Source organism: Dromiciops gliroides, chromosome 2, assembly GCF_019393635.1.
Source record: "Dromiciops gliroides isolate mDroGli1 chromosome 2, mDroGli1.pri, whole genome shotgun sequence".
NCBI classification, from domain to species: Eukaryota; Metazoa; Chordata; class Mammalia; order Microbiotheria; family Microbiotheriidae; genus Dromiciops; species Dromiciops gliroides.
The window spans coordinates 108,037,079-108,056,697 of record NC_057862.1 but is presented as its reverse complement, the minus strand read 5'-3'; the positions used below and the strand labels follow the sequence as shown (position 1 = coordinate 108,056,697).

General features: G+C 39.1%; 1 protein-coding gene across 1 annotated transcript in view; it reads left to right on the top strand.

The window, feature by feature from the left end:
* Nucleotides 1-9,352: 9,352 nt before the first annotated feature.
* Nucleotides 9,353-19,619, top strand: part of CFAP58 (cilia and flagella associated protein 58) — a 119,864-nt gene continuing 109,597 nt past the window's right edge. Inside the window, exons 1-3 of the mRNA XM_043985746.1 lie at nucleotides 9,353-9,476; nucleotides 17,032-17,313; nucleotides 19,373-19,521. Of these exons, the coding sequence (XP_043841681.1) occupies nucleotides 9,468-9,476; nucleotides 17,032-17,313; nucleotides 19,373-19,521 (440 nt within the window). The 5' untranslated portion in view covers nucleotides 9,353-9,467. The remainder of the gene's footprint in view (nucleotides 9,477-17,031; nucleotides 17,314-19,372; nucleotides 19,522-19,619) is intronic.

Sequence of the window (19,619 nt, the reverse complement as noted above, 5' to 3'; positions counted from 1 at the left end):
TGCTGTCTATGCCTGTCAGAAGCAGCTAGGTGGCATGGCGGATAGTGTTGGACCTAGAGTCAATAAGACCTGAGACAAGTACTTACTTAGCTATGTGACCCTGGCCAAGTCACTTAACCTCTGTCTGCCTCAGTTTCCTCAATTGTAAAATGAGGATAATAACACTTGCTTTCCAGGGTTGTTGTGAGGATCAAATGAGATAATGTTTATAAGGTGCTTAATATTTAACTGTCAAAAACGAACAAAAACGAAGCTTAAGGGAAAAAAGCCTTCTTTATTATCGTTGTCTCCTTCCCAGAAATTGGCATATGGCTCTGAACTCAGTAGGTATTGAGTAATGTTTGTTGAACTGAACACCATATTGAAAATTTTCCTGAACTGGACTGACTTTAACTTAGTATTCAGGGGTTTTTGGTAGCATGCTGCCACCTCGTGGTGTATTTTATTATAACAGAGTGGCGCAGGGAGCTAGGTGAAAGAATGTGAAATCCTAGAGCCTGGGTAGCACAGCCTTCCGGAAATCGATTCAGTGTGTGGGCTGGAAAACTAAGGCTTCTCTCCCCGGGGTCCACGTGGGTAGATAGTCATTTGCACTTAACTTCAGAACATGGCTTGAAGTTTCTTTGTTTCCACATTCCTGAGTTTGAACCCTACCCTCTCCGAGATAGAAGAGTCAGATTTACAGGATGTTCCAACTGGAAGACAACTGAGAAATCAACTCCATCATTTTATGTAGGATAAACAAAGGCCAGACATGGGATGCTATGGGCCCAACATCCCACGGGTAGTAGTAAGTCCCTGGAGGCAGGACTCAAACCTAGGTCTAATGTTTAAATATAACAATACTATTAGAATATAAAATAGACTTATTGTTCTAATGATTTCTCTTTTAGCTTTTAAAAGATATAATTTAATTTGAAATAATCTTGAATATGAAATAAACCATTCATATGGTCCTATTTTATTTTTGTGTTTTTTTTTTCTTTTTGCCGGGCAATGAGAGTTAAATGACTTGCCCAGGGTCACACAGCTAGTAAGTGTCATGTGTTTGAGGTCAAATTTGAACTCAGGTCCTCCTGAATCCAGGGCTGTGCTTTATTCACTGAGCCACCTAGCTGCCCCTACCTATTTTATTTTTAAGACATAAAGAAGACTTGTCCTAAAAGAAAAGAAAAACCTAGATCCAGAAAAATTTATTGACTACAAATGGGGAAACTAAGGCAGAGGTTAAGTGACTTGCCCAAGGTCACACAGTTAGTATGCATGAGGTTGCATTTGAACTCAGGTCTTCCTGACTGCAGGCCTGTTGCTCTGTCTCAAGGAGCTTATGCTGAAACACTGTATACAGAGATTAGTAAATAGAAAACATATTAAGTAAGTAAAAAGTACCTTCAAGGACTGGGGAAGAGTACTAGCTACTTATGGTGGCAGGATAGGCATGCTTAGGTAGGTTGTAACCCTTGAACTGAACCTGGAAAGAAGCAGGGAGTGAAATCCAGTCATGGAGATAGCTAGTGCAAAGGAAGGGAGTGGGGGGATGGAGTGTCATATATGGGGAAGAGCAAACAGGCTCATTTCACTGAAATGTAATGCACAATAAATCTAGAAATGTAGGCTGGAGTCAGATTACAAAAAAATTTTGAAGTTACAGTGAAATGGACGGATGGTTCACAGATTCTTCTTGGCAGAGCTGATTTTACCCTGTGTCCAAAGACAACAGGAAACATCATTTCATGGGGCATTTAGTAATCCTTTGTTGAAGTGTTCACTCTAAGCATCTGCAAAAAGATAACCATGAAAATAATTGCAGCTTCTGTGCTATAATGTCTGTTGTAAAAGATGAAGGAATATAGAATGATTTTACAAAGAATTCGATAAGACCTTCCAATTCAAATCAATGAGTGCTTTGAAACTTGGGGACTTCCATGAAAAAGGGAGGATGACAAGAAAATATGATTAAGGGATTAAAATATGATCAAGGGATTAAGGAACACCCACCTTCAAAGACTTGGAGACTTCACAGAAACGTCATGATTTTCCTCCAGAAAAGACTTGGGAAGTGATGGTTATGGCAAATACCAAATGGTGTCACAAAAATTAAGCAGGTTATAATTTAATATTCAGAAAACAACTTGTCACTGATTAGGGCAAAATTGAGGTGAAATTAAAACAACTCCCATCTGATTTATTTAAAGAAATTATTGGTGCTTAAAAATAGGAAGTGGGTGGTAAAATGTTTGGAGAATGGGACATAAGTACAAAGAATTCTGTCCAGAAATTTAAAGAATGTAAATTAATTGCCAGAAAGAACCTAAACATTTCCTTAGTCAACAAATACTTGCTTCCCTTTGCCAATCAGAAGGGCATGGCAATCAAGAGCCACACATTTTTAGAATATGAACTCATTTAAAAAATATTTTACAGAGAAGTATGGTGGAAAATTGTGAACTATATTGTCACCATAAAACATCAAAGAGCAGTGAAAAGAAAAAAAAAAGAGGATGAAGAAAGCTTTCAGCTAAGCAAAGTCATCCTGAGCGATGAAAATAGAAGTACAAGGAGATGAAAAAAAGGGAAAAGATCTGTAAGGAATTTTATCATGAACTCTTTACCACCAAGGACAGTGGAACCTCTAGCATCACAGTCCAGGAGCTGCTTCTTGAGGAAGTGGAAATGGCATGGAAGAAAACAAAGATGGATGAAGTAGTAGGACTAGACCACATACATAGTGAGGAGATCCCAACTAGAGGCAATACAATTTTGAGGATGCTGAGGAATTGTTTATTGAGGTATCTGAAGAAGAAGAAAGATACCAAAGACGTGAAAAATCTTAGTCATATTTACTGTTAAAAAATGGCCAAGATAATGTCAATAGCTACCAACTCATTAGAGGTCACAGTAGATAGAGTGCAGGGCCTGGAATCAGGAAGACATCTTCCTGAGTTCAAACCTGGCCTCAGACATATATTAGCTGTGTGACCCTGGGCAAGTTACTTCACCCTGTTTGCCTCAGTTTCCTAATGAATTGGAGAAGGAAATGGCAAACCGCTCCAGTCTCTTTGCCAAGAAAACCCCAACTGAAAAAAAACAAACCCACAACTGAAATGACCGAACAACAACAAATAACAACTCACATATCTATTTTCCATTTATATAAAGGTTTGGTTGAGTTTTTTGGGGGGGCGGTAGCAGCGAGGGTTAAGTGACTTGCCCAGGGTCACACAGCTAGCAAGTGTCAAGTGTCTGAGGCTGGATTTGAATTCAGGTCCTCCTGAATCCAGGGCCAGTGCTTTATCCATTGTGCCACCTAGCTGCCTCTTATATAAAATTTTAATGAGAACCATCTACATATATAGCAAGGGGATCCTTGATGATGGTTATAGAAAGAAATACACAAATTTTGATAAGCAACATTCCACAGTAAACTACACCTTCAAAAATAAAAAGGCATATAATTCAATAGAACAAAACACTGTGTTAATAGCTTTCTTACAACAGGCTGTTCTCATTCATATGAAAAAATGATACTACATTACTTATAAGATAAAACCAAATACATAACTTTAATACTTCATCATTAACATTAAGTGAGGCATAAAAATGCTCATCAGAGGTGGGTCATTATCTTCATGGAGAGAAGAGTCCAAGTTGAAGAAGGATTCGCTATACATAGTGAGGTACTTCAGATGCTGCTCTGTGTGCTAATTCTATCAAGACCTACCTAGAATATTGTAAAGGTTCCTGAATGAGATCCATGATCAAAAGAGTTTGGTTTAACTATCTACACAGAAAAAACAAGTGGATGAATAAAATCCAAACTATGATATATAGCTGGATAGACAATGTATAGACCTTGTAGATGTGTATATATATTTTAAAATTAGACCTGCAACTTTTCTCTAGGGAGCTCCCAGTAAGGAATAATAGTAACAACAACAACAATAATAATAAAGAACATTTTATATAGTGTTTACTATGTGCCACGAACTGTGCTAAGAGGTTTACAATTGTTATCTCGGGGGCAGCTAGGTGGCACAGTGGATAAAGTACTGGCCCTGGATTCAGGAGTACCTGAGTTCAAATACGGCTTCAGACACTTGACACTTATTAGCTGTGTGACCCTGGACAAGTCACTTAACCCCCATTGCCCTGCAAAAACAAACAAAACAAAACAATTGCTATCTCATTTGATCCTTACAACAAATCTGGGAGGTAGGTACTATTATTTTTTCCTTTTTTTAAAAAAAATAATAAACATTTTTATTTATAGTTTTGAATTCCAAAATTTATCCTTCCTTCTCTCTCTCCTCTCCCCCCTCCCTGAGGTGGTAAGCAATCAGATATTACATGTGCAATTATGTAAAACATTACCATATTAGTCATTTTGAACAAGAAAACTAGAATAAAAGAAAAAAATGAAAGAAAGTGAAAAATAGTATGCTTCTGTCGGTGTTCAATATCAGTTCTTTCTTTGGAAGTAGATAGTATGTTTCATCAATAGTCCTTTGGGATTGTCTTGAATCATTGTATTGTTGAGAATAGTTAAGTCATTCACAGTTCTTCATCAAATTATATTGCTGTCTCTGTGCACAATGTTCTCTTGGTTCTGCTCACTTCACTATGCATCAGTTCACACAAGTCTTTCTAAGTCTTTCTGAGATCATCCTGCTTATCATTTCTTATACGTAGGTGCTATTATTATCATCCCCATTTTATAGATGAAGAAACCAAGGCAGACCGAGATTAAGTAACTTGTCCAGGGTCGCACAGCTAATAAGTGTTTGAGACTGAATTTGAACTCAGGTCTTTCTCACTATAGGTCCAATGCTCTAACCACTGTGTCATCTAGCTTCCTCAGTAGAACTCCCTGTACCTGTCCATGCAGATTGTTATCTGCTCTGCAACTTACAGTTGCTTGGGGAGCACTGAGAATTTAAGTCACTTGTCCAGGTCTCAGAGGCAATATATGTCAGAGAGGGGCTTTGAACTGATTTCCTGATTCCAAGGCCAGGTCTCTATGTATTTACCCTACTGGCTTTCACATATGCATGTAAACAACCATATGGGTCTCAGACAGACTCTGAAAATGGACAATGATATATATGAGCAGAACCGAGGAGGCAAGTGGGCTGGATCGTATTTAGGAAATGACATTCTTTCAAAAGATTGTTGATAGTTTATAGTTCTCCTTTTCAAAACTGTTTCTAACCTTTGAATGTTTATTAGGGAATTACTTTTAGTCTTACTCTTTTTAAAAAATCTTTTATATGGGAATAATTACTTCATAGATGTAGCAAGCACAAACTTAGAACATTTCCCTGAATGTTTCAGAGTTATTCCCCACCCCACTTCCTTTACCTTGGTCTCCAGGAGTAAGGGGGGCAGGAGAGAATAGGGAGGATTAGAATTTAGGTCAGTTCCTATATAGCATTGGTCCCACCAAGTTCACGTCTGAAGGTGGCAGATAATTCCTTCTTCTGGGCTGGGGTCCTGAAGGTCACTCCCAAATTTGTTTCCTTTCTCTTTGGGGCATCAATGTGATCTTGGCTGTCTGGATTCTGACTCCCAGATCAGTATGTCTTGTGCTCAGATTGGAGACTCTACTCCCTGTACCTAGAATGGAAAAGAATGAACAGACCGAAGAGGCCCCACTTGCACTCTTTCCCTTACATCAACGTCTTTCAATGGATGCCATGAGTGAATCACATTGTGCTCCTAGACATGAATACAGTAAAGATTTAGTCTTATATATTTAAACAAGTTCCCTATATATCTCGAACTATAAGTCTGTAAGTCTTTACAAGGCCAATCTAGGTAAATTTATGTCCAGAAAATAGCTGCCAGCAGCTCATAAAGGCTACCTGCTAAAGTATGGAGGAATTTTGATTTGCTTGGGTAGAAGGAGAAACTATGGGATGAGCTAGTGGATTTTTTTAAAGTGATGAAGTATTGATATAGGAGCCAGCATGGATTCATCCATTCCAGGTTATACTTAGAGGACATAATGCTTATTATTATTATTTTTATAAATACAGTCCAGTTCCAATTAGTGCGAATAATGAATTCCCTGAAAAGCTCACATTACACAAATTCACACTGCATGTTTCTATTGGGCTGGGACTAATGAGAATATTTTATATAATAATAACTTTAAATAGTGTGACTTTGCATATGTGTGTGACCATTCTAGGTGAAGCTATCTCACACTCAACATATCCCAAAGAGAAATAATTATCTTTTCCCACAAACCTTCCCCTCTTCTCAGCTTCCCTGTATGGTGGGGGTGAGGTGGGGCATCCTCATCCTCCTGGTCATCCAGGTTCAAAACTTTGGTGTTGGCCTTGACTTCGCACTTGCAACCACCTTACTGGACATGCCTAATCTGTTTAATTCTCTCCATTCACACAGCTGACACCCTGGTGCAGTTGTGAGGTTCCTCATCATTCTCCTCCTGGTCTATTGTTAAAATTTTTGGTTGGTCTCCTTACCTCAACTCCCTCTCCATTCAGGTCCACCCTCCATTTGGTTTCCAAAGTGTTCTTACGGGATCACAGGTTTGATTGTGTTACCCCTCAATAAGCTTTGGTGGCTCCCTATTACCTCCAAGATCAAATATAAAATCCTCTGGCTTTTAAAGCCCCTTACAACCTGCCCCCTTCCTACCTTTCTAGTTTTGTTATGCTTTGTTTCCCTTCAGTGACACTGGCCTTCTTGCTGTTCATGGCACACAGGAGACTACAACTCTTAGGAGCCTTTTCACTGACTGTCCCCCACACCTGAAATACTCTGCCCCTACCTCTCCACCTCCTGGTTTCCATGACTTCCTTCTGGACTCAACTCAAATCCTACCTTCCTTAGGAGGCCTTTCCTTGTCCATCACCTTCCCCTCTGAGACTTATTATCTGTGTGACTTATTATTTTGAGTAAGACGCTTAATCTTCTCGGGTCTCAGTTTCCTCATTTGTAAAAGGAAGATGGTGGTGTTGGTGGACTAGTTAACTTCTGAGGTCCTTTAATTATCTCCATCTGTGGCATCTATGATCCTCTGTGCCAGCCAAAAAAGTCGTTGTGATCTCAGGCATCATTATTAATGATAGCTCACACTTGTATACAACTTTAAGGTTTAGAAAATACCTTCCTTGCAGCAAAGTGATCCAAGGAATGGACAGTGGAAGAGACCCCAAAGGGCAACTAACAATAGAGTGAAGGTTCCAGAAGGCTATTGTTGGACTTAATGACCTCTGAGTTCCCTTTTATAGATCCCTAAGCTACTATGACTAAGGTTTTGTGATGCTGTGATTCTAGAATGTAGGTCTCTTTAATTTTAGCTTCGTGCGTTTTCTAGAACACTAGTCATCTTTTCTTATGCCCAGGTCAACAGAAAACACTCCATTGGATGGGGAGACCCCAGGTGCTGGCACATCTGGCAAGGGCACCCAGAAAACAACTGCTGGGGCATCTGGTACTGCTTCAATGGATGCAGACAAAACCACAGAAGGGGAGAAAACCCCGAATCGCAATCGGGCTGGTAGCTCTTCAACTTCTGCTAAGAGCTCATCAAATACTGATGCTTGGGTAATGATCAGTTTCTGAGTGAATCTGGGGAAGTTATTTTCAGATTTATGTGAATATAGACTTTATGGGAGGGGTGTGTCTCATGACCCTTGTGAGGCTCTCAACATGTAATTTGTGGAGGGCAGGAATGCACCACATATATCATACATCTCCCATCTTTTTTCCTGTGACTGGAGCCCTGTCCCAGGGAATCAAGAGGCTTCATAGTCAGGAGACCTGGGTTCCAGTATCAGCTTGGCTGCTAAATCTTGCTTGCCACAGTTCTAAGTAGCTTTGATCCCTGTTTCATTATATGCGAAATGATGAGGTTGGATGATCTCAAAAGTTCCTTCTAGCCCCAACAGTCAGCTAGCCTCACTGGGTTGCTGTGAGGATCAAATTAAATGAGATAGTATTTGTAAAACTCTTAGCACAGTGCCTTACACATAGTAGATGCTGAATAAATTCTTGTTCCCTCCCTCATCTTCCTTCTCCCTAGTCTATAGCATATGTTAATTGTTAAAGTAGGGACATAGATAATCCCCCGCCCTCTCCCCCTCCTTCCTCCTCCTCCTTTTCTCCTTCCCTTCCTCCTTTCTTTTCTTTCTTCCTTTCCCTCCCTAGTGGGGCTAAACAGTATCCTTGGGGATGGGAGACAGACAGTAAGGCTTGATATAACTGGATGCTCTAAGTCACAGGAAAGGAAAAGAAGAAAGGAAGAGAAAAGAAAGTATGAACAGGAATGGAAATGATACATTTCTATAGCACCATAAAGTTTACACAGTGCCTTCTTCACAACAAGCATTTCAGTGAGATGTGTAATATGGTTGCACATAAGCTTCTCTCTGTGTTTCTGTTTCTCCCTCTCCACATATGCATATATGTATTTAGTCATCATTTAATGTTTGTGTAATTTAAGCATTATTCCATTGTTATAATTGAAGAAGCTGAGGCTAGGAAGGGATGAGTGACTTGCCTAGGGTCACAAAGCTAGTAAGGATCAGAGTGGAGATTCAAATACATACAGGTCTTTCTCGGCTCCAGGTCTGTCATACTTTCTACTATACCTATATCTGCAAGGGATGACAGAGAGGAGAGAATGCAGAAAAGAAGGCAGAGAGACAACATTGCAGGTGCTTCTAACTCTGGTAGGGAAGGGCAGGCAAAAGTTGGAACAGTGACCTCAGATGATCTCAATGACACCTGCCCCATATCTCCCTGGCCTGCCTTTGAGCCTAGAGACAGGTGATTTAGTGCCAATAGCACTCCGGATTTACTCTGTTTCTTCATCTGCAATTTGAACAACATGAGACCTGTCTTCTTCTACTTCCACCTTCTCACCCAACAGAAGGGTTTTGGAAGCAGAAGTAAGCTAAACATAATCCCTGAGCAAAGAGTTTTTATATCTGCACCTGCTTTTCTGTCAGTGATCTCAATTCATCCTTATTATGATACCCATTTTACAAATGAGGAAACGGGGAAGTGAAGTGCCCAAGAGACTCATAGATCAAAGCTCTTTACACTGCGTCCGCATGGGATGGGTGTTTTCATTTTATGTACACCTGGATAGAATCCACATCACCGGGCACACAGGCCCCGCCCCTTTCTCTCGCAGGGCAGCCCCCTTCTTTGCATATTCCTGGGGTCAGCCCTCCAGTCCCAGGCTTTGCCCCCACGCCGTCGCCTCTACGTCGCGTACTACGTGCCTATCACGTGCCACCAGCGGGCGTGCAGGTTGCCTAGCGACTAAAGAGACGCGTAATGGTACACACTTATTCGCCGGCATCCCCGAGAGGAGCATGTATCGTGTCACCAGAGTGCTCGCAGGGTGCTGAGCTACCTCCGCTCCGCCTCTCCCTTCTCCTTTCCCCGCACGATCGCAGCCGCTGCGCTATACCCCGGACAGCGGCAAGATGGATGAGGTCAGCAGCCAGCGCCCCTCCGACCCCCCTTCCCATCGCATCATCATCGATCGCTGCCTCCTTCCTATCTCCCCATCGCCTTCCGCTCCGCTTTGTCACCTGGCTGTCTCTCAGTTCCTCCAACCTATCACGTTTATTATCCGGACATCCCCGCCCCTCTCACAGTATCCCCTCACCATTTTTTCCGCGCCCTCCTGCCATTCTATTGCTCTATCTAGTCCCCACCCCCACTTAGTTCCATCTTCCCTATTATCCCCACCCCATTTCCATATAGAGATATGGAAAGAGACACTCGTGTCCCCTTTCCATCACTAGAACTCTCCCTCATTCTTTAATTTGTCCTGTTCTGTTGAATTTCTAGGTCTTCACTACCCTTTCTTGTCTTCACTTCTTGCCTTTCCCTCTAGCTAATACACACATACACACACGCTTTCTTTTTGTCGTGTATGTATGTGTATATCTGTGATTTCATCCTGTAGGGAAACTCCCTCTACCGATGCATCAGATAGTCGACACTGCACATTATAAACCTAGAGAGTTGATTGGGGTCACTTAGAAGTTAAGTGACTTGCCCATGGTCATACTGACAGTAGGTGTCAGAAGCAAGACTTGACACTAGGTCTTCTGACTCCAAGGTCAGCCTTCTAGTGGAAAGAGTCCTGACTCTGGTGTCAGAATACCTACGTTCAAATCTTGCCTCAGAGATTTTCCAACTGTGTGACATTGGGTGAGTCTCTATCTCCATGAACCTCACTTTTCTCATCTGTAAAATGAGTAGGTTGGACTGGTTGGCCTGGGAAATACCTTTCAGATATAATTTTATGATTTTGTGATTCTATGTTTTACACACACACATTTTTGTCTTTTCTAGTCCTTGGTCTATCTTTTTAAAAAATTCCTTTATTCCAGCCACTCAAGCTCTGAATAAATGATTTCTCTCATCTAGCCTCTTCCATCTTCTCTCTGTATTCCTGAAAGGAGTGGGAAGCAACTTCAGATGACCACTGAGTCCCATCCTTTCATTTTTTGAGATGAGGAACCTAAGATCTAGAGAAGGCATGACTTGGTCATGGTGATACAGTATTCAAAGCAGAGTAAAATTCAGTTTTCTTTCCACTATATCACACTGCCTTCCAATCATCTTCTATTTGTTTCTACTCCATGCCCCCATCACTGATCTCACAGTTCTTCATTCTCAGTCCTACCAGATCCATCCTCATCTTTTCACATTTCCTATTTCCTTTTCCTTTTCTTCACTAATTAGTATTACGGCCTATCTCTGGCCTGTGGACTTGGCTATTGTTCTTCACAAATGGAAATGAAATTCAGCTCAAGCTTTTATTGGAAACCAGCTACTTATCATTAATAGATAGACATTTTTGTTTTGTTTTTAATTGGTTTGTTTTCAATGACATTGTGCTCAGATTTCTCTTTTCCACTTATCTAGTTATAGATCAGTACATATAGATAAAGCTAAACATGTATTTTTTACAGTTATCTCTCCTCTTTCAAACTTTTCTTTCTTTGATATTTTTCCCATTTCTATGATAAATTCCAGGTGTTCAGGGAAAACCTGGCCTGCAAACAAATCATTAAGCTGGTGATTAAGTGTTGACATTAATACCATTTATGGGACAGAACTGAGAACATTGCTGTGATAAATTTCTTTGTGTGTTCATGTTTAGCATCAACAAGAGAAAAGTGTTGAGCAGTAGCAATACCACCTTATCTTCCTAATGTGATTCTTTCCCCCTTTTGTGGAAATGTTATATTGTGATACTTTTAGTAACCTGCTTTTAATCAGTAAGAAAACCTCCAAGTTTAAAACTGGTCCTAAAGTAGCTATTTTCTTTGTGGCTGTGTCCTTGAGACCATTTCTGACCAAAATTGAAAATAGTTGTATTGGAACGAACATTGGATTAAGAGTCTGAAGACCTGAGTGAATCCTCAACATTATTTAGCTCTTTGTTTCCTCATCTCTAAAATGAGGGATTAAACTAGATAACTTTAAAATTCTCTTCCAGTTCATTCAATACCATACTGGTATATACCATGTCTAGGAAGCTGGCAACCAGGCCACAAGCCATGCCCCTTTGCACATAACCCCTTCTTACCTCCCTCCATGATAACCACAAAGGAGAAGCAGCTCTGTGGTAAGATGGTGCTGAGGGCTTTCATCATCTGCATTCTTCTATCCTAACATATACTACACATACTAGTTTAGTGTTGGAAGGGACCTTAGAGTTTATCTTAACCTCCTCTTCTGTAAACTGAGTATCATAGTGGTGAAGTGGTTAATCCAAGGTCACATAGGTAAGTAGCAGAGCTATTCCTTAAGTATACCTTCACAGACTCCCAGGCTCAGTATTTACTCACACACTTTATTTCCCTTCACACCAATAAGGATAGCCCAAACATACATAAACCAAAACCATTGCCTCTCCTTTCATGATCTAGCACACAATGTGATCTGGCCACACACAGTCACATATACCAACAGCCCTCTCTAAATATTCCCCCAATTAACTGCAATTTTTTGCTCCTTTTTCTAGCTGCTCCAATAGGAGCAAGATTTGGGGGGATGGAATCTTCCTGCATAAGCAGTAACACCTGCCTTCCCTTCAGCCCGGAAGCATCCCAGTATCTAATTTTTATCCCGTGTCAGGGGGCACAGCCTATTGCTGTTCTTTGTCCTTCATTCTCGAAGAGGGCCATAACATCAGGGTGATGTCATGACTTGCACTAAATTGGATTTAAGTGAGGAACAGCTGTGTAAGGTCACCAACCTCACTGTTTCCTCCAGAGTCATCTGGGTCCTGTATCAAGATATGTATCAGGACGACTGGAGATGGTTCCAGATATTTTAAGGCCATTGGGGTTAAGAGACTTGCTCAGGGTAGTAAGTATTTGAGGCAAGATTTGAACTCAGGTCTTCATGACTCCAGGGCCAGTGCTCTATTATCCACTGTGCCACCGAGCTGCCCCAAATTAGCTGGCCTAGTGTGCTTGGTGGACCCACAGAGTTTTAATGCTGGGGTCCTTGTTAGTGTAGGATCTCAAATCGCATTGCAAACACCAATCAAACTTCATAGCCTCTCTGGGTTGTAAAGACATTTTATCAACAAAATTAGTTGCATATTATATAGGAGATATGTAGAAAAGATTAACCTTTGTTTCTAATCACTAAGGTCTTATTAACAAGATTGTGGAGCTTTTTAATGTTCTATAATAACCATCTTTATCATTCACTTGTTGTACCTGACAGGAGAATGAAGTAAGCAAGAATTAATGTATAATGAATGTTGGGATTTTCAATTTCATGAGTTTTTTTTCACTTAATATCAAGTATATTTTAATTAAATGAGTATGTCTATGTTTGTATTGAGGAAATAAATTTCTCAGTGTTAGAAGTTAATCTACCGACCACTTAATCAAAGAAATTAAAGATAGAAAGGACTATTAAATTTGCACAGAGGTGTTTTTCACATAACACTCAGATGACCCATGCTTGTAGGAATTCAAATGAGGCTAATTCTGCTGGAAGAGTATAGTTTAAATGGATTTTTACTGGAAAGTCCTTCTGGATAGTCAGACAGAATTTTCCTGTGTTTGTTTTTAATATACAATCATTTCCCTGCAGGTTACTGCAGGGAGAACTATCTTCAGAAGAATTGTCCTCAGAAGTCTGATTTGTTGTCCCTTTGGGGACTTTGGGAAAATGTTTCTGCTTTTCCTTTGTTTTTTCATGGAGATATGACATCATCTCAGTAATGATTTGCCTTGATAATTTTATAACACATTTCTGGAAACCAGCAATCTAGAAGCAGTCTGAAAATTTAAAAACTAAAAGTCACCAAGATCTCGGCCTATTTCATGTTGAATTGTTCACCTCTCTAGGAGAATGTGTTTGGATTTTTCTTGGATTTCTACGGCTGGTTCAAAGAATCTAAGTAGTTTTCTTTCAGTGAATACAAGGGCAGGATGGTATAATGGAGATAAATCTTGTCAAATGCGTGTCATGATGTATATCTCTGGTAAGATTAAGTTTTAAAATCTAAGTAGTCTATTAAATGTTTCATACAAATTCACTAAATATTTGCTGAACACCTGGGCCTATCTAGTGTTTCTTAAGAAAATGATTGGCAGCTCAGGAATGAAGAGAGAGCAAATTAACAGTGGAGGCCACCAAAAGAATGAGGATTAACAATAGTCCAGGAGCAATGAGAGATCTCAGGGATGAAGAATTGTATGGTGGTGCTAAGGGCATAGTTGAAATGGCTGAATGAAGTCCAGATTAGATAAAGGGGCAAGTCAAATTGGATAAAGAGTGATGGGTTGAGAGAAAAGGGTCAAGGGATTAGGACTCACAATTTAGATGAAGATCATGTTTGGCTGGAACAAGAGGGAAATAAACTTTCCCCTAAACTTGGTCTTAATTTCCATTTATCTGTGACTTTATATTAATATTTATGATGTGTTAAAGATTTCTGTTCTTGGTATTGTTTTATGAGAATATTTGATAGGATAGTGAAGTATTTTAAATTCTTTAGATAAAAGGCAGTTAAAAAGCAAAGGAATAAGTTGTGTCCTGTCTTTAGGTAGGTGCTTTAGGTAGAGTTAAGGATGAAGTTTTGCAATTTAGCTACAGTGAGCTCACCAAAGATTTAATGTTTTTGACTTATGAAACAGCCAATTAGGAATAGTCAGAGGCTACATTTACTTCTGCTGGTGAAGGTCCAATTTGTTTGGGATTTCTTTTTTTTCTCTTGTCAGCTACTGTTTGGCACCATCTTACCCCTCTTCCCCTATCACCAGGGCTTACTTTTTCACCTACACTCAGGGCTTGGTCTAGAGTGGGGTCTTAGTAGTTGTGAAGGAATTAGGAGAGAACAGAGAGTGATTAGGAGAGAACAGAGAGTGATCATATTCCTAGTTCTACAGCTCATGTGAGTGAGTCACCATGGGAGATGATTCACTTTTCTCCTCTATAACATTATCCTGCATTGGGAGAGTAGACTACTTTGGCTGGTTTTCCATTTTAACCCTCACCTCTGCTTCACCCCAAATGCTTGATTTTTCTCTCAAATAGAAATCATTTTTTCCCCTAGGGCAATGAGGGTTAAGTAACTTGCCTAGGGTCACACAGCTAGTAAGTGTCAAGTGTCTGAGGCTGGCTTTGAACTTCACATCCTCCTGAATCCAGGGCCAGTGCTTTATCCATTGTGCCACCTAGCTGCTCCCGACTGATCCACTCTTTATATCTTTTTTTTTTTTTGGTGGGGCAATGAGGGTTAAGTGACTTGCCCAGGGTCACACAGCTAGTAAAGTGTCAAGTGTCTGAGGCTGGCTTTGAACTCAGGTCCTCCTGAATCCAGGGCCAGTGCTTTATCCACTGCGCCACCTAGCTGCCCCATGATCCACTCTTAATACCTATGTATGACTTTGTATTTATCTACAGAGTCTAAGTGAAAAGAGAGAGGGGGTATATGAGAGTATGGGGGAGGGGTGTTGAGGTATTAGACTTCAATTGAAAAAAATTAAATACTTAACTATGTATAGGTTGGTACTAGGTGGTGCAGTGGATATCATTTTGGGTCTGGAGTCAGTAAGACCTGAGTTCAAATTTGGCTTCAGATGCTTACTGTCTGTGTGATTCTAGGAAAGTAATTTATTATCTCTGCCTCAGTTTCCTCATCTGTAAAATGGGAATAATATTAGCACCTACCTCCCAGCATTGTTATGAGGATAAAATAATTGTAAAGCACCTGTTACATACAGTAAGTGCTATATAAATGTTAGTTATTATTATGTGCAAGGCATAGTGCTTTGTCCACATATACAAAAAGAAAGGCAAACCAGTTCTTTCCTCAAGGAACTTACTTTTAACTAGGGTGGGGAGGGGGAGGAGCATACAAAAGATACTATAAGACTAGGTGGGCCAGAACATTCAACACCTGGGGGAAACCGCCTAAGCAAATCTTAATTGAGCCTTCAAGGAAGTTGATTTTGAAAGGCTGGGATGAGGAGGGATGGCATTCTAATGCATGGCAATAGATATTTGTGTATTGAATTTGGGGAAAGTAGTTTCGGGCTACACAAAGTTTGTAAAGGGGAATAGTAGGAAATGAGGTTGGGAAGTTATGTTGAAGTCAGATTTTGGAGGGCTTTAAATGTCAGGCTGAGGAGTTTGTATTTCACTTATTAATTTATTAATTATCTACCTATTTATTCACTTGTTCATTTATTTATTTATTCATTCATTTGTTTATCTATTTACTTATTTACTCATCTATTTCTTTTATTCATTTATCCATCTACTCACTCACTCACTTATTTATCTATTTATTTATTCAATCATTCATTCATTTTATTTATTTATTCATTTATCTATCTGTTTATCTGGAAATAGGGAGCTATTGAAGACTTATAGAGCAGAGAAGTGATATGGTCAGACTTGTGCCTTAGGAAGACAGATTATTTGGCATGTCTGTGTAGTTTGGATAATATTAGCTAGCATTTCTGTAGTGCTTTAAGGTTTACATATGTTAATTCATCTGATTCTCACACCAACCCTATGAGCTAGGTGCTGTTACTACTCTCATTTTACAGATGAGGAAACTGAGGATTAGATCAAGGTTAAGTGATATTCCCTATGTCACATAACTAATAAGATATGAATGAACTCAGGTTTTTCTGACTCCAACTCCAGCACTGGGCTACCTAGCTGCCTGAATTGGAAAGGGGATAGAAACTTTGAGCCCCTTTTATATTTGTTCCATATTCACTAGCAGGAAAACTTTTGGAAAACCTTAGAAAGGGCTGTGTGTAGTGAAGGAAGGAGAAAAACCTTTGCAGTGAGCAGTAGGTGGTGTAGCAGTGGAATTGGAAGCAGTCAGATCAGTCCCTGGGGTCCATAGAAGAAAAAGATGGTTGGTGATGGGAAGCAGACCCAGACCAGTAAGTATATTCGGAATTAATAACATTCTGGGGCTCTATTTTCCATCTCCTCCTAGCTCCTCTTCCTTTTCTCATCACCTCAGAGTCTCCGTCATTTCTCCCTCCAATTCCCATACCGCTTGGGGGAGGGGGCTGTGGTTCTAGGAAGAGAAAAATTTCAGTATCTCCAGTTGGAACTCTGAATGCATTTTCTCCACAATATTATACGAATCAGTTATATTGTAGCTTTCTGTAACCTTTAGTAGGAAGCTACAACATGTATCAATACTGTTTTAATTGGTGGAAATGTGTCCCCCATTTCAAACATACCTTAGAATCTGATTTTTGGAAAGAAACCTGTTGATGAGTTGCAGAGCACCTGTTTTCGAAAGTTACTTATTTTGGTGATGCCCAAATGTATCGATGATGGAATATTTTTGAAATGTTATATCAATAACAAGACCTTTCTGTGATACATTGGAAAGAGTGCTGGATTTTGGAACAAGAGGTCTTGTGTTTGAATTCTCAACTCCTTCCCCTCCCCCCTGCTGATTTGGTGGTAGTTTATGGTGAGTTTTGAGCTCAGCTTTTAAATTCATATCGCTGTAATTTTGTATAGGAAAAATATGAAAAATCACACTTGGAAGAAAATGCTTTTGAAGAATTGGAAAGGGAGTTCCAAGATGTCATCAATGAACTTTCGGGAGATAAAAGTCTGGAGAGATTCAGGATGGAGTATGAGAAGCTTCATGTTGTTATGAAAAAGTCCTATGAAAATGAAAAGCGTCTGATGGCAAAATGTCGAGAGCTGAATGCAGAGATTGTTGTTAATTCTGCTAAGGTAGCCACTGCCCTGAAGCTGTCCCAAGATGACCAGACAACCATAGCATCACTCAAAAAGGTAATGATTTGGAAAGGAAGGAAGGAGAAGCAATCAGCGATCACTTCATAAATTTAAAATATAACCCCTTTACCTTTTTAGCAGCTTTGGACAAGATATTTTAGCTTGAGACATTGGGGAAATATAGCTATAGTAATTGATTTGTGATTAAATGTTTTTCTTCTATTATTTTGTCAATAGGGCTGAGAGATTTTCCTGGTCTAGTCAGGGTGAAGGGAAGTTTAGATGTTTTCATTTATCATACAAACCTCTCATAACAGGGAATTATTTCCACATTTTTTAAGGGGTAGGGTTAAGTAAGTAAAGAACAGAACAATGACCTCACCTCCTTAGCTTACATTTACCATGTGGATGCTGATCCAGAGAGCATCATGGGAATATCTAGCCATAAGTCAGGTAGTTATCCATAAACAAAGGCCATTAGTATATGTTTAGATAAAGAGATCAAAAAGAAAAAGACTTAATTTTAATTTATTTTCTTTGGATCAGCAAAAAAAAAATATCCTCATTGTCCCCATCCCCCTGACAATTTCCTTAAAATCCATAATTATGTAGACATTTACTTCTCAATCCTCTGCTTTGGAGAATAGACTTTTTTTTCTCTCAGAAGCTGTATTTTCTTAGTACTAAGCTCTCTCACTTTTCCATTGCTTTCTATCTGTAGATATAAATGTTTTAAGAGTTTTAAGATTTAAAAAGTCTTTTCTTTGTAAATTAAGGAAATAGAAAATATTAACCCTGTCACTAACAAAATAAACTGGATGAAAATGATTTACTGTTTGAATTAAAAAAAAATTGAAATCCATTTTTATGTTTAGATATTTTCTGTGATTTTTCTTCATAACTTTAAGATAAATAGCATGTCAGGGTGTAATAGATGTGGGTAGTTATACAATGGACTAAAATTTGTTTTTTAAAAAACAACATAATTATGAATTGTAATTGCTTGTTAGACAGTATCATTCTCCTATTTCACTAGTATAAATAGGGAACCTGAGCATGCACTGAAATTAAGTTTAAAGATATTACTTAAAGTAAGAAGAATCACCCCCCCCCACTCCCCAGTTTTCTGTGTGAATTACTGGAAATTTTCATCAGAAGCTTGCTGAGTCTCATCTCTGACAATATGGACACATATGCTATTGACCAGGTGTGCCTAGGAGTACCAGCTCACCCTGGGGTGAGGAGTGCCATAAATTCTTCTCCTTCTTTATGCTTATCTATGTTATGATAGATACTCATGCATGTGATGAAATTCACATATCAGCAAGAAAGTTAAGTGACAATATGAAAATCAGGAATATTACATCACTGGGTATGCTCTATTAATTTATTTAGACAATGTACATTTACTCCTTTTATATTTTAATTTATTTAAAAATTTTGTACATTTACTCCTAATCATTTACACAAATATTTAATAGTATAATTTGTAGTATTAACAATCTTATGCTCTGTATGATTTTGTTATTCCCTTCTAGAAATTTGGTGGGAATGCTAGGATTCTGGAATTAAGGAAAGGGGAATAATTGAGATAGTTGCCTATGCCATTTGCTAACAGAACTGTGTTTTGTACTCTCCTTTCTCTGTACATCGTTCCTGTCACTGGAATAATGAAGTTCAGGCCAGGATTGAGGAGTCAACATGACCTTTATTTTGGAACCTGCAAAGAATGTCAAAAATTTAGTCTAAACCAGTAAACCCATTAGCTTTTGGTGGTTTTTTTTTTCTAATTTCTGAAGCTTGTTTTCAGATCCTTGATTGTTTCTATCAGATCTTGTACATTTAAGTTTTACTCATGTTAATGAGAAATAGACTTCTTCATGAATATCTTTTAAAGAGAAGATTATTTATTTCTCTTTGAAAATATTCCTCAATATTTATTGGTCCCTAATTAGCACTTCAGGGTGTTTCTAATCCTTCCTCTCCAAGACTTACAGCTGTATTATTATTTTCAATGTTAATCAGTGTTACTTTGTTAGTTATGACACAAATGCAGATATTTTCATTTAGAACCTACCTTGGCTTTTCTAACTAATATATTCCATGGCATCTCTAGGAAATAGAAAAGGCTTGGAAAATGGTGGATTCTGCCTATGATAAAGAACAGAAGGCAAAGGAAACCATTCTGGCACTGAAAGAGGAAATAGTGAATCTGAGTAAACTAGTAGAACAAGGATCGGGATTATCACTGGGCCAGAGTAACAAGTAGGTTACTAGATGTGTTCTGAACTGATTTCAAAGAAATTATCTCCTTAAAAAAAGAAATTGTGGCTTTCTGTATTTATAAAGCTATTTCCTTAACT